Here is a 27,914-nt window from a genome sequence, read left to right as displayed (position 1 = left end):
TAGAATGACGTTTCATTCTTGATGTGGGTGGTGGGATTGGCGAGAAGGAAAGGAAACCTTACGCAGTTATCTCACCCCTGCTAATTGGCATCACAACAGACATCAGGGGCAGACAACTGTCGACAGCTTCTGTGTGTTCTTCACATCTAGAGCCGTGTTTAAGTGTTTTATCAGACACACGCACTTCATAGGTTATATACATATATATATATATACGTATATATATATATGTATATATAAGTGCGTGTCTACATATATTTGGGATGAAATGCGTGTGTCTTGGATTCTTCTTACCCAGGAATGTTGTCTTTAGCTTTGGAAGAATAGTCATGATAGAGAAATAGCAGGAAGAATTCATATCAAAACTAACCACGTACGTTTACCTCAAGAGAAAATAACAAAAACAAAAGACAAACCGATTCTTCCTCTTCGCACGGACACAAACACACGCATATACAAGAAACCTACTGTTATATATATATATATCATATATATATAATATATATAATATATATATAATATATATATATATACGTGCGCGCGAGCACGCACGTAGCTGTTTTGTTTGGATTGAATGACCCTGGTTTCTTTGATTCCTTTCGTAACTAACGGTTCCAGAGACAATGTCTGGTGAACAACTGACCAAGATTACCGGAGAACCGTCTAACTATGTTAAACTCAACATCGGTGGTACATTACATTACACCACTATAGGAACTTTAACCAAACACAATAACAGATTGCAGTCCATGTTTTCTGGAAAAACGGAAGTCGTACGAGATTCTGATGGTAAAACTCCGGCTATTATTTGTTATTGCTACCATATTATTATATGTATATATATATATATTTTTTTTATAGCACGTTCTAAGTTCAAATTCTGTTGAGGTCTGCTTTGCTTTTTATCCTTTCGGGGTCCATAAAATAAGTACCAGTTGAGCACTGAGGGGTAATATAACCAATTAGTTCCTTCCCCCAAAATATTTCCGGCATTATGCCTATTGCAGGAAGGGTTTTTCGTATAGTGTTGTCCTGTACCGTCCTTGGTCTTTGTGTGAACACAGGGCCGTCTTAGTACCATTACAGACCCACGAGCAAATCAGTTCAGTGGACCCTATAGCATTAGATAGTAAGCTACATCATATATAAATCAAAATTAGGCCTCTAGATCAGTGAGGCCCTAGTTAACTGCCCAATGTGCCCACATCTAAAAGATGACACTGTGTGCATCTTTAGTGGTGAATAAAGAAACCATTATTATTATTATTATTACCGAGGTCGACTTTGTCTTTCATCCTATCAATGTTGATAAATAAGTACATATTACTTAAGCACTGGTGGGGGTCAAGGTAATTGACTTGCTCCCTCTATTTCCAGACCTTATGCTTATCGTAGAAAGAACATGTCTAATTTGACGATTATGAAAAGTGTTACCTTAAATATTTTATCATTAAGTATTTAAATATTTGGTATTATTCGTCATATGTTGGAATGAGATTTATCTTAAACTGATAAATATTTGGTGTATGTGTGTTTCGCGTATATGTATCTATATGTATGTGTAGGTACAAAATCAGTTAACTTGTTGTTGTTATTATTATTATTAAAAGAATGTGGATTTGGCAGAACCGTTAAAACGCCCCCCCCCTCAAAGTGCCTTGGAATATTATTTGTTCCAACTTTTTTTAAAGTTCTCAGTTGCACTTTAGCCGAGGACAGCGCTTGCCTTTCTTCTGGTATCGATAAAACAAAAGCTCCAATCAAAATACACACGGATCGATGATAGTGACTAACCCGCCCCTCCCCACACACACCATCAATCCTACTCGAAAATTGCCGACTTTGCATCCAAGTTCGAAACAGCTATTATTACACATCATTATAAATCGAAAAATTTCTGGTGTTTCGTTGCATCTATCTGAGTGTGAGTTCGAATGTCGACCAAATCGACTTTAGTTTCCCATCCTTTCCAAGTGTTAGAGTGGATATATTCAACCATATTCCTTTCTTTCCCGTCCCCCCCTCACCACATTGTGATAAAAATCAATATAAACGACTGCTCTCTTTCCTCAAACTATTTTAGCCTTGTGTCGATATTAAAAAAAAATAGAAAAAAAAAATTATTACCAGTGGATGCAGACTACATACCAAAAATAGTTGCGGTTTCACCATTTTTGGTATATACTGACTCCTTTGTATTCTAAGGGACGAAGGATAAGATTTAATTTAATAAACATCCGCCTTTCGTGTGTTTCTGGTAACGAAAGAGGAAGCCTCTACTTAGTTGCTAGACTTGCTCGAAATAGAAACCAATTAGGAATTGGTGATGCTGTGGAACCAACATTATTATTTTCGACCTATTATAGAAATACACCTTAGAGAATTCTTGTATTTTAACTGTGGGAATTGCTAGCAACCATTTCAACAATCGGACGGACAAGCACCATTCTGTTGTATATATTTTATTAATAGTTCCACGACGTGGCACCTTGGGCAAGTGTCTTCTACTGTGGCCCCAGGCCAACCAAAGCTTTGTTAGTGGATTTGGTAGACGGAAACTGAAGGATGTCTGGCGTATACATTCATATATATATATTAAGTATAGGAAAGAATGGAGCTGAACGAAGATTTAACAAAATTCCTTTATTTTATTTTCGACATATGTTTCGAAGTCTGCAAAATCCCTAATTCCGAATGAATAAGGAGTCCATTATGCAGCTTTCTCTTCAGGAAAATCCAGGAACTTATTTCGCCAACAAAATGCAAAACAAGTTTTTCGATGACTGCTCCATTCTTTCCTATACTTAATATATTAAATTAAACTTCAAATTTCCGCACTAAGGCACGGAGTTTATGCCCTATGGTCGTAACTTCAACCGTGCTTTTTCTGTTGTGAGTTTGTTACCCAGGTATCGGTTATCTTTCGAATTATCCGTAATAAGATAATTCATTTGTCTACTTAAATATACATATATATATATATATATATATATAATATATATATATATATATATATATATATATGTGTGTGTGTGTGTGTGTGTGTGTGTGTGTGTGTGTGTGTGTGTGTATATATCTTTGTGTTTGTCCCCGACTACCGCTTGACTACAAGTGTTTGTTTACGTCTTCATAATATAGCGGTTCGATGTGAGAGACCGATAGAATAAGTACCAGGCTTAAATACTAAAACTCTTCATGGCAGTGCCTCGGCATGGTCACTGTCCAATGATAGTTTTATTTTTCTTTTTTCTTTATTTGGTTACTAGCAGTATCGCCCGGCGTAGCTCGGGTTTGTTTCCTTTTCGACCCTTTAGAATTGGAAGTTTTGAAAAGTAAAAATTTTGCATTATGTAGCTTGTTATTCTCTTTAAGTGAACATTTTTCTGGTTGAAATACACCAAAACATGGCGACACAGCAGTCAAAAAATCGTAAAAAATAAGGATTTTCATAGAAAAAAAGCACCTTTTTGATGTAAATAATTTTTGGTCTTAACATGGTCCGATTTAAATTTTTTCTTCTACGGAATGAAGAGCAAGCCTTCTTCTATCATACTCTCAATTTTGGTCAACTTGTGCCACAGGGTCTCGGAGGAGATAGCGTTAGTTGAAGGCTACCAAACCTGCCATATACAGACAACTTCAGCTTTATATATAGAGAGATTATCAAACGAAATTGATTGACTCACAGGACTAGTAAACGAGTCCCCTGGACATTACCATCTTTGAGTCTTAAGAATCATGAGGCTGGTTACTCAGTTTCCATGGCGTGTAAGTGACCGAGGTAATAACATTCCCCATGAACAGGATTCAATCCATCGCAGGACTACTAATTTACGGCTAAATGGACAGGAACGACGTGAAATGAATTTTTTTTTACTCAAGAACACAACTCACCGCCCAGTCCAGGAATTGAAACCACGTTCTTACAGTCATTAGTGCAACACCCTAACCACAAGGTTGCACGCCTTCACAGGGTGATGTACAACATGAACCTGAATTATGACTTAATATCCAAATGTTCAGTTACAGAATGACAGGTAACACATTATGTTTGGTGGTGGCTGCAGGGTCCCCTATCATCTTTGATCATGAGGCCCTATCTATTAGTGTCAAGCACTAGATTGCGGCCTTGCTGGGGCACCGCTTCGAAGGGTTTTTAGTCAAACAAATCAATTCAAGTGTTTCTTATATCTTTTTTATGTTTCAGTCATTTGACTGTGGCCATGCTGGGGCACCGCTTTGAAGGGTTTTTAGTCAAATGAATTGTCCCTAGCATCTATGATTAACTATTTTTTTAAGCTACAAGATTAATTCTAAACAATGTGAATAAATAAGCATTATATTTGACAGAATGCTAAAGGTTTGAATGTATGGAAACCACGTTATTTCAAACCATATTATCCGATGGCAGTTTTCTTCCTTAAGAAAAGGTGTAATTTCGGAAGATTTGGTTGTTTATTTGTTAGTGCGTCGTGTTAGGAAGACTATCCATTGACACCATACCAAACTGGAACACTTTGATCAAGATGTGGTCCAACACATGGCCAGAGCTTGTGTAGGAGAGCAGCTTCTCTGCATATGAACCACTCAGAATATGATGACCAATCCAACTCATGCCAGCATAGAAAAGCAGACGCAAAATTAACAATGAGGAATAATATATCAGTTATTGAGGTGACGAGTTGGCAGAATCGTTAGCATGCTGAGCAAAATGCTTAGCGGCATTTTGTCCATCTTTATGTTCTGAGTTCAAATTCTGCTGAGGTTGACTTTGCTTTTTTTTTACCCTTTTGATGTTGATGAAGTAAGTACCGGTTATACACTGGGGTCAATGTAATCGACTCCTCTCCTCTCCCAAGATTGCTGCCCTTGTGGCAAAATTTGAAACCATTATGGCAGAATCATTAGCATGCTGGGCAAAATGCTTAGCGGCATTTGTTCTGAGTTCAAATTCTACTGAGGTCGACTTTGCCTGTCATCCTTTTGAGCTTGATAAAACAAGTACCATTCAAGTACTGGGGGTTGATGTAATCAACTTACCCCCTTCTCCGAAAAGCTTCTGGCCTTGTGCCAAAATTTGAAACCAGTTTTCAATCAGTTGTCCAATAAATGAAAATTTTCATTGTTTTGCTTTCTTTTTATAATCCTTCTTATCCAGGTTTTGTTATCATTGAACGGAATGGTAAATATTTTGAAACCATTTTGAACTTTCTGCGAGATGGTTCAGTGCCATTGCCAGAAAGCAAAGCAGAACTGACAGAACTAAATGCTGAAGCTAAATACTACATGATTCAAGAACTACAGAATATTATAGAAACAGCACTGAAGAAGAAGAAAATCCAGTTGAAATGTGTCGTTCCTTTATTGACCTCCGCTGAAGAGGAACATCTACTGTTCATCTCTTCCAGAAAAGTAAGTATTTCTTAGTTTCCTTTTTCGGTATTGTTACACTCCCTGGTTCACAGCGTGCTGAATTCCTGCTTTTTGCTTCCATTTGCGTAGATGACTGCCATGTGGTTGCCAAACAAAGCTGGCATGACTTTGTAGAATATTTAGTGTAGACCACGAAGGCAGCGAGCTGGCAGAATCGTTAGCTTGCTGGACGAAATGCTTAGCGGTATTTCATCTGCCGTTACGTTCTGAGTTCGAATTCCGCTGAGGTCGACTTTGCCTTTCATCCTTTCGGGGTCGATATATTAAGTACCAGTTATGCACTGAGGTCGATGTAATCAACTTAATCCCTTTGTCTGTCCTTGTTTGTCCCCTCTGTGTGTAGTAATGAAATAGGTATTTTGTCTGCTGTTACGTTCTGAGGTCGACTTTGCCTTTCATCCTTTCGGGGTCGATATATTAAGTACCAGTTACGCACTGAGGTCGATGTAATCGACTTAATCCCTTTGTCTGTCCTTGTTTGTCCCCTATGTGTGTAGTAAAGAAATAGGTATTTTGTCTGCCGTTACGTTCTGAGTTCGAATTCCGCCGAGGTCGACTTTGCCTTTCATCCTTTTGGGGTCAATAAATTAAGTACCAGTTACGCACTGAGGTCGATGCAATCGACTTAATTCCTTTGTCTGTCCTTGTTTGTCCCCTCTGTGTCTAGCCCCTTGTGGGCAATAAAGAAAGAAGTGCAAACCACCCAAACTAGGTGTGACCACTCATTTCCTCGTTTTTTTTTAGTGACCCTTGAGAGGCAATTTTCAGCCCAAAGTGTTGGCGAAAAGGTTAGTTCTTGTCATCAGTCATCTGATCAAGGAAGCGCCAGTTTGCACAATCCAAAATATATTTCTTTATTGCCCACAAGGGGCTAAACATAGAGGGGACAAACAAGGACAGACAAAGGGATAAATCGATTATATCAACCCCAGTGCGTAACTGGTACTTTATTTATCGACCCCGAAAGGATGAAAGGCAAAGTCGACCTCGGCGGAATTTGAACTCAAAACATAACGACAGACGAAATACGGCTACGCATTTCGCCTGGCGTGCTAACGTTTCTGCCAGGTCCATCCATGACACCCCCCACTTGAGGCATTCCATCATAGAGAGGATTGGGAACAAAACTGGCTTCTGTGGGTCTCTGATCGCTTTAGATCAGCGGAAAACTTTCGATAGAGTCAACCATTGTTACTTGAAAAACCATCCTGAAATCAACCAGGTTTTGATTTGTTTTCAGAGGCTGTGTTACTATAATGGATATTGGCACAGGTTTAGTGGTCATCATCATCATCATCATCATCATCATTATTATTATTATTATTATTATCATTATCATCATTATCATCATCATCATCATCATCATCATCATCATCATCATCATCATCAAAGGCAGTGAGCTGGGAGAATTGTTAGCATGCCAGGCAAAATGCTTAGCGGCATTTTGTTGGCATACGTGTTCTGAGTTCAAATTCCGCCTGGGTTGACTTTACCTTTCATCCTTTCGGGGTCGATAAATTAAGTACCAGCATTAAGTACCACTGGTGTCGATGTAATCAACTAGTCCCCTTCCACCAAATTTCAGGCCTTGTAACTTTAGTAGAAAGGATTATTATTATTATCATTATCATCATCATCATAGTCAGTCAGCAGAATCAGTTAAGTGCCAGATAAAATGCCTTGTGGTATTTACTTACAACCCTTTGTGTTCTTTTTTGATTTCAGTTTTGCCTTTCATCTTTTGGGAAGGTCAATGATAAAAAAATACCAGTCACGTACTGGGATCGATATAATCAACTATACCACTTTGTTTCTTGTTGCTTTTTGCCAATGTTAGAAATCAACTCTCTATCTCTCTCTCTCTCTCTTTCTTTTCAGCCAGTGATCAAGCTCAGCTGTAATAGACACAACAACAAGTATTCATACACAACGTGAGTTTGTCTTCAATTTTCTCCTTTTACTAGTTTGGATTGCATTAGACTGTGGCTACGCTGGGGCACCACCATTCGAGGGTTGTTAATTGATTATATTGAGGCACAGTGAGCTGGCAGAAACGTTTGCACGCCGGGCGAAACGCTTAGCGGTATTTCGTCTGCCGTTATGTTCTGAGTTCAAATTCCGCCGAGGTTGACTTTGCCTTTCATCCTTTTGGGGGTTGATGAATTAAGTACCAGTTACGCACAGGGGCCGATGTAATTGATTTAATCCCTTTGTTTGTCCCCTCTATGTTTAACTCCTTGTGGGCAATAAAGAAATAAGAAATGTTAGCACGCCGGGTAAAATACTTAGCGGTATTTCATCTGCCGTTACGTTCTGGGGAAGATATTAGCCTTGCTTGGAAACAGGTGAGGGTTGGCCACAGGAAAGGCTTCTGGTCATATGCAATCTGCCTCAATGAATATCTGTCTGACCCATGCAAGCATACATCCACAAACAATAATGATATATTCCTTTTGCAGTAATTCTGATGATAACTTTCTGAAGAACCTGGAACTGTTTGATAAGTTGTCACTTCAGTTTGGTGGCCGACTCTTGCTCATAAAAGATGTCTTTGGAACCGCAGAAATCTGCTGTTGGTATTTCTATGGACATTCTCAGAAAATTGCAGAAGTCTGCTGCACATCCATCGTGTATGGAACTGATAAGAAGAACACCAAGGTAAGCTAATCATGGAGTTTCTATGCATTTACTCGACTGGCTAGTAATAGCAGCTAATTTTCCTCTAACTTCACCTTATATAGGCGTAGGAGTGGCTGTGTGGTAAGTAGCTTGCTTACGAACCACATGGTTCTGGGTTCAATCCCACTGCGTGGCACCTTGAACAAGTGTCTTCTACTATAGCCTTGGGCTGACCAAAGCCTTGTGAGTGGATTTGGTAGACGGAAACTGTATGTTTGTGTATATGTTTGTGTGTCTGTGTTTGTTCCCCCAACATCGCTTGACAACTGATGCTGGTGTGTTTACATTCTCATAACTTAGCAGTTCGGCAAAAGAGACCGGTAGAATAAGTACTAGGCTTATAAAGAATAAGTCCTGGGGTTGATTTGCTCGACTAAAGGCGGTGCTCCAGCATGGCCGCAGTCAAATGACTGAAACAAGTAAAAGAGTTACCACCTTAGAACACGTGTCGTCCAAGATATGCAAAAAAAAAAAAGTGAGATGGTCATGGCTGGAATGCTTTTGATCATAGGTCTGCTCACTCAGAGCTGATCTGGGCTAAACAGCTACTACAATGTTTTTTTTTAACAAGTACTATCATGTCTTTTTTCTCTTTATATTAAAACTAATAGGTAGTGGGCTTGCTCTAGTATGGTTTTGTGTGTGTGTGTGTATGAAGAATAGTATGGTATGCAAGGGTATTGTTTTTTTAGCCAGTGGACAGCTTCTATGTGGTTGTATTTTGCTGTTAGAAATGGCAAGCAAATCTGTCAGGATGGTCAAAGTGATATAAATTAGGGATATGAATTGAACCTTGTGAGCCCCGTGCTGGTAGCACATAAAAAGCACCATCTGAATGTGGCTGATACCAGTGCCACTTTGACTGGCTTCTGTGCCGGTGGCACATAAAAAACACCATCTGATTGTGGTCAATGCCAGCTCTTCTGGCCCCTGTGCCGGTGGCACGTAAAAAGCGCCCACAACACTCTTGGAGTGGTTGGTGTTAGGAAGGGCATCTAGCTGTAGAAACACTGCCAGATTAGATTGGGGCCTGGTGCAGCCTCCTGGCTTTCTAGACCACAGTCGAATCGTCCAACCCATGCCAGCATGGAAACGGACGTTAAATGATGATGATGATGATGATAAATCTGTTAGTCTGTTTATGTATGTCTCTGTCTGTCTGTCTGTTGTTTGATCTCTTTATTTGTCTGTCTGTCTATCTATCTATCTATCGAGCTAGTTGTTTATTGATCTATCTAGCTAGCAATCTATTTATCTACCTACCTCCCTACCTACGTATTTACCTACCAGTCTGTCTGTCTATCTATATATCTATCTATCTATCTATGTTTGCCTACCTGCCTATCTATCTATCTATCTATCTATCTATCTATGTATGTTTGTCTACCTGCCTACCTACCTATCTATCTGTCTATCTATCTATCTATCTGCCTACCTACCTACCTACCTATCTATCTGTCTGTCTGTCTATCTATCTACTTATCTACCTACCTACCTATTTATCTATGTATCAATCTACTTATCTACCTACCTACCTATTTATCTATCTGTCTATATATCTATCTATCAATCTACTTATCTACCCACCTACCTACCTACCTACCTACCTATTTATCTATCTATTTGTCAGTCAATCTATCTACCTACCTGTCTGTCTGTCAGCTTATTTATTGATAATTGTCGTTTCAGGTGGAATACCCCAAAGCCAGAATATTCGAAGAGACTCTCAACGTCCTGTTGTACGAGAACTTTGACAAGGGTCCTGATGCCGAGTTGATGAAGGTCACCCGGGGAGGCATTGCCGCTCTGGGCGGTGGTTACCATAGTGACGAGGATCCTGAAGACCGCCTGGAACGAGCAGACAGACTCCGACGAAAATAAGATAATGAGAAAAAAAAAAGAAAAAAGAAACACAAGCACACACACACACACACACACCACCACCATCACCATCACCACCACCACCACCACCTCCATCAACAACAAACAAAAAGGAAGTATGCGATAACAAGAGACTGAAATTGAACCTGTGACCACCACCAAAATTTAGAGTCTTTCTAGAAGTTTACCGAGTTATTTTGCTAGTGGGGTGGTGAAGAACTTTTGCAAGAGGTCATGTTAGCTGTGTGTGTATGTATGTGTATGTGTATATATATATATATTTTTTTATATATATTCGTGTATACATATATATATATTTGTAGGTATATATGTATATAATATATAATATACATACATATATATATTTGTGTATATGTGTGTGTGTGTATATATATATATATATATATACACACACCTGTGTGTGTGTGTGTGTGTGTGTGTGTGTGTGTGTGTATGTATATATATACTGTGTACAAAGTTTGGTGAGAAAGAATGAACTCCATGACTTCTTGAGTAAACACAATGCCAAATATATTCATGGTGTGGGTGGGAAAGACTGCCATCAATTAAAATTGATTAAGTTAATTGTACCACTTGATAAATAATTACCAGTGAAATAGCTGGGGAAAAGCGAGAGTGTGATTTAATCGACTTGATAATGATGACAATAATAATAATAATAATAATACATGCCCTGATGCAGTACCAGGCAGTGGCTCTCGTGGCTTCTGATCTTAACTGATTGGAAGTGTTATCATGTACATTGTTTTGTCTTGGTATAAAAGATGGACTACAGCAAATATTCTGCTCAGTACCACAGATTTGCTTGTCAATTGCTTGATCTTGACCAGTTGAGCATGTCCGTTAGTGGCTGACGATATGTGCATCTCTGACCACGAACAGAAGTAGTGGGGGCGCATCATAGCTGTGTGTTGAAAGGAATTTTTAGAGGTTTGGATAATTCACCTTTGGAAACATGGGTGTTTCGTTCAACATCCTTAAACAACCCTTATTCAGGGACCTTTTGAGCGGGATGGGCTACTCGAGCAGAAGAAAATTCTAACTGGGCCCCACCTGGAAGGTCACGTGCTGTTTATCTTGATATGAGATCACCATGTTGCACACATATGGCTGTGATGCATGTGCCTAGTGTACCCTTATCAGACGGGTAGTCATGATGGGTATACTGGGTTTCGTATATTTTACCCCAGTGTCACTATGATGGCATGCACTGCTCTCTCACTCAATAATAATAATAATAATGATAATAATAGTCTCCTTAACTCCCTCCTATGTAATCACCCTCTTTTACTCACCTTGTGCCTTGTGTGGCCCCCTTGGCACCTTATTGCCTTTATCTGTTTCTTTGCAACTCCTGCTGATTATGTTCTCTCTCTCTTTTTTACATTTAGTCCACTGGATGTGGGTTGTTATACAGACCCTCTACACTAGTTGTTCTCAGCTGGGGTCCACATAAGCAAAATAGTAAATTATGTGTGCAGTAGTATTTTAAGGGCCCATAAAAACGTTTTGATCTAGAAACATTTATTGCAAGAAACTGCTATGTTTCTGTCTCTTTTACGCTTTTACTCTTTTACTTGTTTCAGTCATTTGACTGCGGCCATGCTAGAGCACCACCTTTAATCGAGCAACTCGACCCCGGGACTTATTCTTTTGTAAGCCCAGTACTTATTCTATCGGTATCTTTTGCCAAACCGCTAAGTTACGGGGACATAAACACACCAGCATCGGTTGTCAAACAATGCTAGGGGGACAAACACAGACACACAAACATACATGCACACACGCATATATATATATACATATATACGATGGGCTTCTTTCAGTTTCTATCTACCAAATCCACTCACAAGGCTTTGGTCGGCCCGAGGCTATAGTAGAAGACACTCGCCCGAGGTGCCACGCAGTGGGACTGAACCCGGAACCATGTAGTTGGTAAACAAGCTACTTACCACACAGCCACTCCGATGAAGAATGTTGACTGTTTTACGAATAATGGATGTTTAAGTGAAGTTAAAGATCCTTTGTGTGTTCCGGAAAGGCTAATATGCATCATCCATACATCAATAATAATAATAATAATAATAATTATAAATTAATAATAATGATAATGATTTAATTTATTTGCCACATGGGCATAAGATGGAGACGTTACAGGGACAATTTACAGTTTGTTGTGGTGTTTATGTAAAAGATGAGTGTAAGAAAAAAGAGGAGAGGAGGAAATGAAATAATATATTTATGTGTAGCTTGCTTCCCAACCACATGGTTCTGGGTTCAGTCCCACTGCGTGGCAAGTGTCTTCTACTATAGCCTCAGGCCGACCAAAGCCTTGCGAGTGGATTTGGTAGCTGGAAACTGAAAGAAGCCCGTCGTATATATGTATGTGTGTCTGTGTTTGTCCCCCCACCATCACTTGACAACTGATGTTGGTGTGTTTACGTCCCTGTAACTTAGAGGTTCAGCAAAAAAGTCTGATAGAATAAGTACTAGGCTTACAAAGAATAAGTCCTGGGGTTGATTTATTCGACTAAAGGCAGTGCTCCAACATGGCCACAGTCAAAATGGCTGAAACAAATAAAAGAGAAGAATATATATACATATATATAGTATGCCAAATATGTAAACATATCTATGATGTAGTCCCCCTGATTCAGGAGAGCTTCCAACCAGAGCCTATTAAGGAACAGATCCACAATCATCCTGACCCCTTAGGGCACAAGCCCTTACCCAACTATTGTTCTCAAATCTACTGGTGCATACTTAGAGTAGATCCATTAATGCTAACCACTTTTGCCACAATTGAGTGCTAGCCTTTTTGTTTTCACAAATGACCCCAATAACTATGCTTCCTTACTTTTGCCTCAAGACTAAATTCGAAGGGAACAAGGAATTAATTACCCCCTATTTGATTCTGTCTCTTATCAATGTGCTTGCATTCATCAAAATTCTGGTGGGATAACGAAAGTTTTAAGTTTGACCTGGCAGGATTTGAACTCGCAAAGAAATCGGTGGTTATGGTGGTGGTAGTGGTTTGTGAGGGTTTTACCCAAATATTGCAGTATGTTTGGTCTGGTGCTTTACTATTTTCACCTCTCCATCACTTAATAATAATAACGATGAAGACAAATACATAACCGAAACACCACTACTTACGAATATAAATAACATACAGAAAATAACACTACTAGGTACCCTACACATCTTACGTAAAGCACTTTCAGTACAGTGAAAATAACAACACCACAGCACAAATCCAATCCAAGGCAACCAGAGCTGCGCTCACTAGTGCTGTGGAAACACGTGATAAAAAAACGAGACTACTGAATAATAATAATAATAATAATAATAATTTACATCTAGCAATAGCCATACCTCGGATAACCCTCATTGGCTATGGTACCGCCACCCTGCAAATAATGATTATTATTATTATAATTCCGCTTTATTTTGATTAGGCATTAGGCCGATCTTTTTTTTTTTTTAATTGAAGCTGGCTCTTGTATATTACTGGTATATAAATTGTGAAGCTACCTTCCACTGGCAAAATGAAAAGAAAAAAAAAATTTATATACTGCGGTGGGATTTGAACTGTTGACTAAAACTGATGAAATATCAATTCTGTAAAAGTGTTCAGTACAATACACTACTATTTTGACCATCTCGTGTCTTATTATTATTATTGATTTCAAATTTATTTAATAACGAAATCATTGTATACAGTGCTCAGGTGCACCACAGCTTGTCAAAAGTGCATGTAAAGCATATGCAGTAATGTACAAATGTCTGGAAAGCGAACAAGGAATGAAACCAGCTCAACCCATCCCGGGTGAATGCTGTCTCAAGACAAGACAAGAAGAACATGCTCTGTAGAGTGGTTGGCATTAGGAAGGGCATCCACCCATAGAAACCATGCCGAATCCAACTGGAGTCTGGTGCAGACACCCCAACTTGCAAGCTCTGGTCACACCGTCCAACCTATACCAGCATGGACAATAGACATTAAATGATGATGATGAATACACTTCTATATTTAAGAGATGAGGAATTATGTACATTTGATGGATATCTATCCTCATCTTATTTGTTGTTAACACAACGTTTCGGCTGATACACCCTCCAGCCTTCATCAACCGAAACGGTGTGTTAACAACAAACAAGATAAGGACAAATATGCGTCAAATGTAAATAATATGAATGCATTTATCTGTCATTTATTAGGATCAGGTGCCTTCATATTGGTATGAATGGTAGATTTATTGAGACCAAACTCATAGCTCACAGCAGTGAAGCTTCCACTGTTACGTGTTTACCCCGATCAACGAGGATAGATGTAGTTACCTCCCTTCTCTCTCCTATATGACTGAATGGCTGTTAACCACAGGTCATGTAGATCTTTGATTAAAAGCATTCTTATAGTGACCATCCTGCCTTTTTTTTGTTTGTTTTTGAAGTGAGAGATAAGAATGAGTAAACTGAGTCCTTACCTAAGATGCTGGTATGTTCTTCGATGGAGATTTGGCTGCTGTTTTTAGCATGTTAAGTGACCATGTAAAGGATTGGTTAGTATCCAACTCTAAAACCAGTAAGAACTGCCTTGTAGCTTGTCTTTCAAACCAGGCCAACAAAGAAGACTCTACCTGGTCACATAATTTACTAGAAATAGCAACCAAAGTCTCCCTCAAGCCATACTTTAGTGTCTAAGAAAAGTACACGGTGATAATATGGTACTGGATTCCATGCACATGAAATAAAGTAAGAATGGTCATGGCTGGAATGCCCTTGATCATCATGGGTCTGCTGGTTCAAAGCTAACCGAAGGCTATACAGCAAGAATGGTAGCTTGAGTGAATAAACCATCTCAAATTAAGTGAGATTCTAGTCGTGGCTGATGTCAGTGTTGTGGAACTGGTGCATAAAACGGTGGGTGATATGTTGTACTTCAGAAGACCTGTCAAACCAAGTGAAATCATAGTCGTTGTGTGAGTGGCATGTAAAAGGCACGATCGAGTGATGGGCCACATTATGGGAGTGACGGGTGACCAAGACCCTTGGTGATATACCGTCCCTGTGCAAACCTGTCGAGCCAAGTAAGATCATAGTCGTTGTGTGAGTGGCATGTAAAAGGCACGATTCGAGTGATGGGCTACATGGTGGCAGTGACAGGTGACCAAGACCCTTGGTGATATACCATCCCTGTCGAGCCAAGTGAAATCATAGTTGTTGTGTGAGTGGCATGTAAAAGGCACGATTTGAGTGATGGGCCACATTGTGGGAGTGACGGGTGACCAAAACCCTTGGTGATATACTGTCCCTGTGCAGATCTATCGAGCCAAGTGAGATCATGGTCATGTCTGATACTAGTGTCGCATCAATGGTACTCATACCGCTGGCATGTAAAAAGCACCCACTATACTCTGAGTGGTTGGCGTTAGGAAGGGCATCCAGCTGTAGAAACACTACCAAATCGGATTGGAACCTGGCGCAGCTCCCTGGCTTACCAGTTCTCAGTCAAACTGTCCAACCCATGCCAGCATGGAAAATGGACGTCAAACAACGATGATGATGATGATGATAAAAGGTGATAGATATTTCTTTACTACCCACAAGGGGCTAAACATAGAGGGGACAAACAAGGACAGACCAAGGGATTAAGTCGATTACATCGACTCCAGTGCGAAACTGGTACTTTATTTATCGACCCCGAAAGGATGAAAGGCAAAGTCGACCTCAGCAGAATTTGAACTCAGAACGTAAAGACAGACGAAATACCGCTCAGCATTTCACCCGGCATGCTAACGTTTCTGCCAGCTCGTCGATAAAAGGTGATATAGAAAAAAATGGAAGCCAAACAGAGGAAGAAAAGAATCCAAATAATTGTTTATTTACAACAAAAACACATATAAATGTCCCTGCAGACAGTCAAAGAGATTTCAGGAAGGAGGAATGAGCATTGAAGAATATTTTAATACAGTAACCATTATTATGAAGGTGGGAGGAGGCATTTTGGTGCCATTTATTCGGCACGACTGATTCGATGTTCATTGATTTCATATCAAACATTTGAATACTTCTCTCGTTCTATGTCTACCTGTGAGTATATTTCTCTTTGTGCGTATGAGGAAAGGGAAAATGTCAGTCGTGTCCAATTAATAAATTATAATGTCAATCTCTGCTTCTGTGTATGTGAGCATAGGTAACCGTTCGTCAGTTGTGTTCATTTAATAAATTAACGTGCAGGAGTGGCTGTGTGGTAAGTAGCTTGCTTACCAACCACATGGTTCCGGGTTCAGTCCCGCTGCGTGGCATCTTGGGCAAGTGTCTTCTGCTATAGCTCCGGGCCGACCAAAGCTTTGTGAGTGGATTTGGTAGACGAAAACTGAAAGAAGCCCGTCGTATATATGTATATATATGTGTGCGTGTGTTTGTGTTTGTCCCCCTATCATTGCTTGACAACCGATGCTGGTGTGCTTATGTCCCCGTCACTTAGCGGTTCGGCAAAAGAGATCGGTAGAATAAGTACTGGGCTTACAAAGAATAAGTCCCGGGGTCGAGTTGCTCGATTAAAGGTGGTGCTCCAGCATGGTCGCAGTCAAATGACTGAAACAAATAAAAGAGTAAAACAGTGTGTCTTTGTTTATATGTGTAAGCATCTAATTATGGTTTTATATATATATATATAGTCTCTCTCTCGCTCACTCCATTTGTATATTTCTGTATGTGTGTTTACCTCTAGCACATAAAAAAAAAAAAAGGCTGAATGTGAGCCAGGCTTTGGTCATCAGCACCTAATTGTCTCATTTCATTATGATGATGATGATGATGATGATTATAAAAGGGGGAAAGAAGATGACTCTTTCCAATGACCAAGAATTAATGGAGCTGCGACACAGAACTGCCATCAACAAACAATAACGACCTCTTGCTCAGGAGCCCCCGACCACTGAGCCAGGGCTCATTTAGTACCGGGCTGCACAGAAAGAATAAATACTTCAATTGATTTCTCTTTAACTGATTACTGCAGTCTGCAGATGACTTAGTAATTACGGCATTCAGCTCATGATCACAAGGTTGTGAGTTCAATTCCTGGCGACGCTTTGTGTCCTTGAGCAAGACACTTTATTTCAAGTTGCTCCAGTTCACTCAGCTGGCAAAAATGAGTAGTACCAGTAATTCAAAAGGGGCCCAGCCTCGTCCCATTCTGTGTCATACCGAATCTCGCTGAGAACTACATTAGCCCCTTTAGCTTCCAGATTATAGTCAAATGCAATGCTTATTTATTAAAATTTTTTTAAAACTTGTCAGGCATTCTCTTGTAGCTTTGAGATTTTGATAATGTGATTGCTTATTTTTAGAACAACATTATAGGACAGATGGCAGAGGCCAGATCTGGCCAGTTTGAAGATAAAATAGATTTGTGCTGCATAGGAGTGGCTATGCGGTAAGTAGCTTGCTGACGAAGCACATGGTTCCGGGTTCAGACCCACTGCGTGGCACCTTAGGCAGGTGTCTTCTACTATAGCCTCGGGCCAACCAAAAAGCTTGTGAGTGGATTTGGTAGACAGAAACTGAAAGAAGCCCGTCGTATATATATGTGTATGCTTGCGTGTCTGTGTTTGGACCCCCCCAACACCGCTTGACAACTGATGCTGGTGTGTTTACGTCCCCGTAACTTAGCGGTTCAGCAAAAGGGACCAATAGAATAAGTACTAGGATTTTTATCAGGCACTATGAAGCATCAATTTTTCTCTGTTTGGTGGTGATGGCCACTAATAGACATCTGCTATTTATTTCATCAAAGTAGGATGGACAAAGAAAGCAATATTTGAATTTACTATACTAAATACCGCAAAGAATTTTTTACCAATGCCAGAACGGGACGACACTGCATAGTGCCAAAGATCCCAGCAACGCCATCGCGCTTCAGGACCAGTTACTGCAACAGCCTGGGTTTCAAGGGCCCCACAGCTTTTTAATATTATCCCAAAGAGCCTGAGGAACCTGCACAAAGTAGATGTAGAGGTTGTTAAATCAAAGCTGGACCTCTTCCTGTCGAGAGTCCCAGATGAACTTACATCACGGCAAGAGGTGCAAATGAGGGTAGCTATATCAAACTCCATTCTTCACCAAGTGCCACATATTGGAGGAGGCTCTCAGTAATAAAAGTGTAGCAAAAGAGCGGTACATCAACATGGCTGCAGCTCTGAGCTGAAACTACAGGTAAAAAAAAAAAAAAATTCTATCACCTATTTCCACTTTCATAATAATAGTTTCAAATTTTGCCACAGGGGCAGCAATTTTGGTGAAGGGGGATGAATCGATTACATCGACCCCAAATCTCCAGTGTTCAACTGGTACTTATTTTATCAAACCCCAAAAGGATGAAAGGCAAAGTCGACCTCAGCGGAATTTGAACTCAGAACATAAGGATGAATGAAATGCTTCTAAGCATTTTGCCTGGTGTGCTAACGATTCTGCCAGCACACCACCTTAATAATAATAATAATAATAATAATAATAATAATAATAATAATAATCCTTTTCCTGCTAAAGGCACAAGGCCTGAAATTTTGAGGGCGAGGGACTAGTCGATTTCATTAACTCCAGGGTGTAACTGGTAGTAATTTCATTGACCCCCAAAAGGATGAAGAACAAAGTCGACCTCAGTGGAATTTGAACTTGGAATATAACGAGTCAGAGGAACTAGCGCTAAGCATTTTATCCAATGATCTAATGATTTTGCTAGCTTGCTGCTTTACACAACAATGACAATAAATAATAATAATAATAATAATAATAATCCTTTCTACTAAAGGCACAAGGCCTGAAATTTTGGGGGAGGAGACCAGTCAATTACATCGACCCCCAGTGTTTCACTGGTACTTAATTTACTGACCCCGAAAGGATGAAAGGCAAAGTTGACCTAGGTGGGATAATAATAATAATAATAATAATGATAATCCTTTCTGCTATAGGCACAAGGCCTGAAATTTTGGGGGAGGTGACTATTTGATTGCATTGACCCCAGTGTTTCACTGGTACATGATTTATTGACCCCAAAAGGATGAAAGGCAAAGTTGACCTAGGCGGGATAATAATAATAATAATAATAATGATAATGGTGATGATGATGATGATGATGATTGTTTCTGGTTTAGGCACAAGGCCAGCAATTTTGAGGGGACGTGGTTGGTCGATTCCAACAACCTCAGAGTACTTGACTGGTACTTTATTTTGTCAACCCTGGAGGGATGACAGGCAAATTTGACCTTGGTGGGTTTTGAACACAGAACATAAACGGTTGGAACAACCAGTGGACATTCTCTCTTGTTCACAACTGATTCTGTTATGCATCAGAACAGCATAATTATAATAATAATAATAATAATAATAGTAATAATGATATCAACTTTGCTTGTTAGAAAAAAATGTTCTGCTTTTCAGGAATTCTTTTCTTCTGGTCATCCACGGCGTGGGGGTGGGGGTTTCTCTTTTTCAGTTCCGAGAACATCCTGTTGTAATTCACCAATATCAATTTTTCTGTCTTTGATGGCTTTCTGCAGAGAGAGAAGAAAGAGAAAATGAGAGACAAAGTTTTTTTTTTTGGGTCAACAAAATCTAAATAAAACAAAAAGTGGTGATTAAATATGTAAATAAAATGTTTTAAGCCTTTAATCGACTGCAAAAAATTTTTTGGGAACTAAAATCACCAATTAGGTGCAGGTGTAGCTCCATGGTAAGAAATTTGCTTCCCAATGATATGGTTCTGGGTTCAGTCCCACTGTGTGGCATCTTGGGCAAATGTCTTCTTCTATAGCCTTGGGCTGACCAAAGTCTTGTGAGTGGATTTGGTAGACAAAAATGGTGGCGAGCAGGCAGAAATGTTAGCATGCCAGGTGAAATGCTTGGTGGTATTTCGTCTGTTTTTATGTTCTGAGTTCAAATTCCGCCGAGGTCGACTTTGCCTTTCATCCTTTCGGGATCAATAAAGCACCAGTTATGCACTGGGGTCAATGCAATCGACTTAATCCTTTTGTCTGTCCTTGTTTGTCCCTTCTATGTTTAGCCCCTTGTGGGCAATAAAGAAATAAGAAACTGAAAGAAGCCCATCATATGTATATATATATATTCGAAACACGCATTGAGCCGAACCAGGGGCAGCTGATGAAGGGGAATATTCCTTGTATTGTTTGTCTTGTGCTCTGTTTTATCGTTGTTAAAAAAAGTTCGTTTCCTTGTTTGGTTTTATGTTTACGTTTCTCATTGCGTTCTACGTTTATTTGTGGTGTCCTGTACCCATATATATATATATATATATATAAATATATATGCATGTATATATACATATAGATGTAGGTATGTACATATATGTATGCATATGTTTTATTTGTTAAATTGTTATATATATATGGTGGAATGTAATAAGCAATATTCGAGCGTGGGTCGATGCTAGTGCCTCCCTGACTGGCTCCAGTGCTGATGGCATGTAAAAAGCACCACCAGAACGTGGTCAATACCAGTGTCTTCTGACTGGCTCCCTTGCCGGTGGCACGTAAAAAGCACCCACTAGATTGAGTGGTTGGCATTAGGAAGGGTATCCAGCTGTAGAAACCTTATCAGATCAGATTGGAGCCTCGTGCAGCCTTGACATCTTAATATTGGTATGAGCTGGATTAAGTTGGTGAGCTGAGAGAATCTTTAGAATACCAGGCAAAATGCTTAGTGGCATTTCGTCTGTGTTTACAATCTGAGTATGGCATTTCGTCTGTGTTTACAATCTGAGTATTATAGTTGTTGGGCAAATCAATGTACTGGGGAACTGCTAGAATTTATTCATTGACAGCTCGGAGGCACATGGCCTAATGGTTGAGAGACTGCAGGTTCGAATCTCAGACCAGGCGATGTGAGGCACATGGCCTAATGGTTAGAGCAGCGGACTCATGGTTGAGAGATCACGGGTTCGAATCTCAGACCAGGCGATGTGTGTGTTTATGAGCGAAACACCTAAACTCCATGCGGCTCCAGCAGAAGGTAATGGCAAATTTCTGCTGACTCTTTCGCCACAACTTTCTCTCACTCTTTCCTCCTGCATCTTGCAGCTCACCTGCGACGGACTGGCGTCCCATCCAGGTGGGGAACCTATACACCAATAAAACCGGGAAACCAGCCCTTATGAGCCAGGCATGGCTTGAGAAGGAATAAACAACAACCTATATCATATATTGATCAGAATTAGGCCCAGTTATCCATGAGGTCCCCGGGCCTAAACCTTAAGACAGTACTGCCACCCCACAAACTCTCAAGCCTTGTGCCTATAGTACATATAGGCACAAGGCCTAAATGTGTGTGTGAATATATATATATATATACTCCCTTTACTCTTTTACTTGTTTCGGTCATTTGACTGCAGCCATGCTGGAGCACTGCCTTTAACCGATCAAATCGACCCCGGGACTTATTCTTTGTAAGCCCAGTACTCATTCTATCGGTCTCTCTTGCCGAACCGCTAAGTTACGGGGATGTAAACACACCAGCATCGGTTGTCAAGCGATGTTGGGGGGAACAAACACAGACACACAAACACATACATACATAGATATATATATACATATATACGACGTGCTTCTTTCAGTTTCCGTCTACCAAATCCACTCACAAGGCTTTGGTCGGCCCGGTGCTATAGTAGAAGATACTGGCCCAAGGTGCTCTGCAGTGGGACTGAACCCGGAACCTAAGGAGAATTTGTTTTTGTGTGTTTGTAAGTGAATAGGGATATTTTAAATGATTATAAGTTCCATAGATAGTTCTGACCAGTCAACTGATTGCGGATACGAAGAAAAGTAAAGAAATTATTATGAGTAAACACGGCAGTGTTTGGCTATACCATGAAATCAAAGGCACGTAGCTTAGTGGTCGGTATTCGAATCATTATCGTAAGGTCGCGAGTTCGATTCTCAAAACGCTTCATTTCACGTTGCTCCAGTCCATCCACTCAGCTGGCAAAAAAGAGTAGAACCTGTATTTCAAAGGGCCAGACTCGTCACACTTTGTGTCACGCTGAATCTTCCTGAGAACTACGTAAAGGGTACACGTACCGGTGGAGTGGTCGGCCACTTGCACGTTAATTTCACGAGCAGGCTATTCCGTTGATCGGTTCAGCTGGAACCATCGTGGTCGCAACCGACGGATTGCTAGTTTTGTTTTTCATTTGGTGAAACTGCCTCACACACGACAAATTTAAAGGAAAAACGGTGACACCCCAGCAAAGCTTACCGTCCAGACAGTTACGCCACTTTCCTACAACCATCTCCACTGTTATTTCTATATAGTTGCTCGATCCGGTCGAAATAACAGCCAAATATCCTTCAAATTACATTCCATCCTTCTTAATAGAGAAAGGACATGTTGGACAATGCAGATCTAGAAATATTAAGGCAAAATAAAATCTGAGGTGATCACGATCGGAACACCTTTTTTGGTCACAGGGCTATATCTATCTGTGTGATTAGAGCTGACTTGGATTAAGTAACAATTAGTAGTACGGGTATTAATATAGTCCCTAAGGGTATCGGCCTACTGGAAGAGTAATCAATACAAGCACCATAGAACGAACAGGGAGGGAGAAAGATAGATGTATACATACTAATATACATACATAAATAAATACCAAAACACATGGCTATACACACACACGCACAAAATATAACATTACACTGTCACACGCACAAATAACGTAGACACATATACAAAAATACATATATGTATGCATCCAGACACACATATATAGGATCATATATAACATTACTGTCACATGCACAGGACGATATACAAACACAGATACACATCTATATACACAAACACAGATACACATCTATATACACAAACACATGCACACATATATATGAACATACATATAATCACAGATACATAAAGATACACACACATATATGTCTCTAGTTACAAACAGTGTCACACACTGTAACAAATCGTCAAAAGTGTAACGAAGACTGCAACAGAAAGAAATAAAAGACCCCATACTGTGATACACGTCTGGTAGGCCTTGAACATCGGGGTACAGGCTTCGTCCATTTCTCCTTTAAGGAATTTCTCTGAGAACCACTTATTAAAGCAGTCATCGTAGAATTTCTTGAGAGAGTTACACTCCTCGGCGATACTGTCCATGTTCGTTAACTGATCACAACCTGGTGGAGACCTTGTAGCACTGCGCCACATAAATGAACACGGGCTTTTTAGCACGTGTACGGAGGGAGAGAGGGGGGTACAGGGACTGACACACACTTACTAATACAGAGACACACATACGCACACAAGTATGTGTACATCCACACACACATATATATATATATAAACATACATATACAAATAAATAAATTTGAAATACTTTGTGTTTGGAAAAAATTTATAAAGATCCTAAATGTATATATATATATATAGGCGATGTTTCGACTACCTAGATACCATTTATTAATTAGAATCTGTAATCTATACCTATATACACATATATAAATGAATATGTGTATATATATATACTTTTGAGCATACATATATGCACGCATATATACATACACGCACATGCGCTTTGATACATACACGCATACACATAAGATCTTATAGACGTACATGTCATTACATACATACAGTTACTTACGCGTGTGAATACATAAACACATATAAAATCGCGTGCACAGATGCTTAGATACACATATATACATACACACACACACTTGAATGAACACTCTCAATCACGCACATGTTTCTATACACACGCATACACACACGTGAATACGGATATACGGTCGTAATGCTTTAAGGTAAAAGGGGGAATAAGGACAAAATATGAGGTGTTCATGCCTTTTTCAAGGGCAATTGAGACGTTTCAAGTGGAATTTATAATAGAACAAGAGAATGCCTTGTAGTAGTTTCTCGATAGGCTGCAAGAAAGAAGGAATTTGACCGAAACGGAAGAAAAAACTGTGCTATTCATTATATAATTTTGCAAGTAGGTGTGTGTGTGCTTTTGGTTGTCATTCTATCTTTTATATAGTACCGGGCTTCTTATCCGGCTTCTAGAAATCCGGGAATACCGTAAAGAAGTCGGTTAATTTGATTTGCATGTAGTGTTAAAAATAGTTTTATTAAAGGACAAAACTAGGATCTTTTCTAGAAATTCCGTCCATCAAAAGGAAAAGATCCCCAAACTATTTTATGTGGATTGATAAAGCTTTAAGCTTTATCAATCCATATAAAATAGTTTGGGGATCTAACATGCTCTTCTTTAGAATTGTATTAATTTGTAGCCGTACCTTTTAAATAAAATCATGGCCTTTGCTTTTCTTCATTTAATTAGCACACCTACATTTGTTTGGTTAATCATTTTAAATTTTTGTCTTATAAACATTACACTGTATGTATCTCTCTCGCTTTTACTTGTTTCAGTCATTTTGACTGCGGCCATGCTGGTGCACCGCCTTTAATCGAGCAACTCGACCCCGGGACTTATTCTTTGTAAGCCCAGTACTTATTCTATCGGTCTCTTTTGCCGAACCGCTAAGTGACGGGGACATAAACACACCAGCATTGGTTGTCAAGCAATGCTAGGGGGACAAACACAGACACACAAACATACATATATACGACGGGCTTCTTTCAGTTTCCGTCTACCAAATCCACTCACAAGGCTTTGGTCGGCCCGAGGCTATAGTAGAAGACACTTGCCCAAGGTGCCACACAGTGGGACTGAACCCGGAACCATGTGGTTGGTAAACAAGCTACTTACCACACAACATTATGATATATTTTAAGACTTTTAAGTGGATTAATATATTTCTTTACTGCCCACAAGGGGACAAACAAGGACAGAAGTGGATCAATAAATATCAGACAGACCCTGCTTTAGAAATGTTTTAATTTGAATCTGTTAAATACAATTTAGCATTTTTTTTCATAGTATATTTTATATTTTAATTATATATTTAGACTGTTTCCATATAATAAGTAAATCGAGAAATCCTAACCACTTCCGTCCCATCTTGCCGGATAATTTGTCCGGTTTTGTATGATTTTGCTTGTCTTAATTTTCTGTCATTTCGACAGAGCTGGTAACGAAGCCGGTGATGCCTGAAACTTGATAAAGTTTGGAGGCCCCTTATTAAAACATTACACCAGAAAGTTCCCCAAAATTCGAAAAGTAAAAGACATATGTCTTTTAATTATTTTGAAACCCTAAGCTGTATTTTCTTCTTATTCTTAATTCCGACACAAATCGCTAGATGAACACCTATCTCTTTGGCGAACCTTCGGTATATGTACCGGTGTAAGTACCGGAAATACCGGATACATTTCAAGAAAGTGATTTTTATATGGGGGGAGGAGGAGAAAAGGGTTTCTGTTTTCTTCAGAAATGTAAACAAAGTCACGTATGTATCTATACCGAAGCATCGCCGGGTGGGGTACAGTTGTATAGGCATGCTTTATAATAACGTAGCATATAATAAAAGAACAAACCTAGACACACACACACAATTCCCAAATAAACGGCTTTCCTCTCCCTTATCAGCAACCAATAATAATTATTCATTCTTCATTCTATCTTAGATTCTTATCTCCATCTTGTCCTTTTATTTACAGAAGAAATAAAGATAAATCAATAAAGACAAGACACAGATACATAAATCCTGCGGAACTTTAATTATCTGCTACCTAAATGAAGCTTCCTGCTCTGCGATGGTACCACATTGTTTCCAGGCAATACACATTGCCCCGTCTGTTTCAGAGGCCCCTACCCTTGACTCTGGAATCTCACTACAGTTATTCTAAGGTAAGTATTAAACTGGACATTTATGAAGGTTGTGGTAATATATACAGGTATTCTTTGGTGGTGTTGCTTTTCGTCCTTTCAGGGTCGATAAATTAAGTACCAGTTGCATACTGGGATCGATCTAATCGACTGGCCTCTTCCCCCAAAAATTTCGGGCTATGTGACCGAACACAGAACCGTGTGGTTGTATAGCAAGCTTTTTAACCACTTAGCCATACTCTTTTACTTGTTTCAGTCATTTGACTGTGGCCATGCTGGAGCACCGCCTTTAATCGAGCAACTCAATCCCAGGACTTATTCTTTTGTAAGCCCAGTACTTATTCTATCGGTCTCTTTTGTCGAACCGCTAAGTGACGGGGACATAAACACACCAGCATCGGTTGTCAAGCAATGCTAGGGGGACAAACACAGACACACAAACACACGCATACATATATATATATACATATATACGACGGGCTTCTTTAAGTTTCCGTCTACCAAATCCACTCACAAGGCTTTGGTCGGCCCGAGGCTATAGTAGAAGACACTTGCCCGAGGTGCCACACAGTGGGACTGAACCCGGAACCATGTGGTTGGTAAACAAGCTACTTACCACACAGCCACTCCTGCGCCATGCCTGCATTGTTACAATTTTTGCCAGCTGGTGGGGATGATGTTAATACGGATGGTGACAATGATGACAGTGATTATGTGGTGATGAGAATGATAACGAAACTCTTAATGAAATTATAAAACTCTGTAACAAAATTTAATTTTTTTTTTTGTCTTTGGTCAGTAAGTGTTATTTCCTACTAGCAGTATCGCCCGGCGTTGCTCGGGTTTGTAAGGGAAATAACTATATAAGCATTTTTAGAGATGTAAAGTATAATAGCCATCTCAATATGGCTAACAACAAAGGGGGGGGGGTGTTACTGTAGCTTTTTACGTTCTGAGATTTAATAATAAATTTTTAGAGAGTTACTTCCCTTATATATGCCAAAAATGCATTAAAAATGGAAAAAATTGATGGTAAATTTTTTTTTAAATCGTAGACTCATCGTAGACGCGCGCTAATACCCAGAAGGGCTCGATATGAATCACGACTATAAGATACCCGGTTTTGGTTAAACTGCACCGCAAAATGTGGGAGTAGTTAGGAATCTAAATCTCACTTTTATATATAAAGATTTGCTTCTATCTAGAAATAAAAGGAAATGACTGCTATTCTCTTCAAACTTTGCTTTTGTCACCTGGACATCAATGTTTTGAAACTGATCTATTTTCCATTACGTTTCACACAGATTCAGTGCTGAGTTGCTGAAGCAGAAATATCATTATAGCCAGTGGTGAACCGGGTCTAAAAATATTGGTTGCCAGGAGACTAAGGGGGCCCATCCACAACTACAATGCTATCATTTAATTTTTTTTCTTTTTGTTAAAAGTATTCTTTTCAACTGTCTACAAACACAGCCAGGTTGAAATAATTAATGCATTCTTCCAGGGGCGAATAAAAAAATTTCCCAAACTTGAGAGGATGGGTCCCCCATATATGGATTATAATGGCACAGGGGCCCACTTGCCATTGGGCAAGCTGTCAACCTGTCCAGTCCACCACTGGTTATAGCAAATATTCTGCTCAATACCACAGATTTGCTTGTCAGTTGCTTGACCTTAACCCCTTGAGCATGTCCCTTAGTGGCTTACAATATGTGCATCTCTGGTGACGAGCAGAAGTAGTGGGGGAGCATCATAGCCATGTGTTGAGAGGGATTCTTTGGGGTTTCAATTAATATCAGAAAAAAAATAGTTTTGTATGTGTGCATATACACATACACCCATTGAAATATGATTTTATGTGTGTGTGGCTGTGTGATAAGTAGCTTGCTTACCAACCACGATTCCGGGTTCAGTCCCCACTACATGGCACCTTGGGCAAGTGTCTTTTACTATAGCCTCGGACTGACCAAATCCTTTGTGAGTGTATTTGGTAGACAGAAATATTACACAGAAGACAGTAATAAGTGAGTAAAAATAAAATTTTACATCTCTTTAATCCAGAAACGCATGATCAAATATGGGT

At 39.6% G+C, this 27,914-nt stretch overlaps 3 protein-coding genes across 5 annotated transcripts in view; 2 read left to right on the top strand and 1 right to left on the bottom strand.

Annotated features, from left to right (window-relative positions):
- Positions 1-120: 120 nt before the first annotated feature.
- On the top strand, positions 121-10,073 carry LOC115224442 (BTB/POZ domain-containing adapter for CUL3-mediated RhoA degradation protein 3). The gene is made up of 5 exons (XM_029795345.2): positions 121-789; positions 5,159-5,412; positions 7,312-7,364; positions 7,893-8,091; positions 9,802-10,073. Exons 1-5 carry the CDS (start codon positions 624-626, stop codon positions 9,991-9,993), a joined length of 864 nt encoding a protein of 287 aa, XP_029651205.1. The 5' UTR covers positions 121-623; the 3' UTR covers positions 9,994-10,073.
- A 9,001-nt stretch (positions 10,074-19,074) lies between these two features.
- On the bottom strand, positions 19,075-23,297 carry LOC115224573 (TP53-regulated inhibitor of apoptosis 1-like). Its single transcript, XM_029795498.2, has 2 exons — positions 23,053-23,297; positions 19,075-19,571 (listed from the first exon to the last, which is right to left on the bottom strand). The coding sequence occupies exons 1-2, from the start codon at positions 23,245-23,247 to the stop codon at positions 19,476-19,478; spliced, it is 291 nt and encodes a 96-aa protein (XP_029651358.1). The 5' UTR covers positions 23,248-23,297; the 3' UTR covers positions 19,075-19,475.
- Positions 23,298-23,678: 381 nt separating this feature from the next.
- Positions 23,679-27,914, top strand: part of LOC115224404 (glutamyl-tRNA(Gln) amidotransferase subunit C, mitochondrial) — an 8,814-nt gene continuing 4,578 nt past the window's right edge. The window contains exons 1-2 of one of the 3 annotated variants that reach the window (XM_029795303.2): positions 23,679-24,034; positions 25,663-25,852. In XM_029795303.2, coding sequence (XP_029651163.1) covers positions 25,739-25,852 — 114 coding nt within the window. In that variant the 5' untranslated portion in view covers positions 23,679-24,034; positions 25,663-25,738. Of the gene's footprint in view, positions 24,039-25,662; positions 25,853-27,914 lie in introns of all 3 variants that reach the window. The other 2 variants (XM_029795302.2, XM_036513269.1) reach the window with 2 other exon arrangements.

Source organism: Octopus sinensis, linkage group LG25 (genome assembly GCF_006345805.1).
Source record: "Octopus sinensis linkage group LG25, ASM634580v1, whole genome shotgun sequence".
Classification (NCBI taxonomy): Eukaryota; Metazoa; Mollusca; class Cephalopoda; order Octopoda; family Octopodidae; genus Octopus; species Octopus sinensis.
Note: the sequence above shows the minus strand (reverse complement) of the source record. Positions and strands in the feature narration are given on the sequence as shown.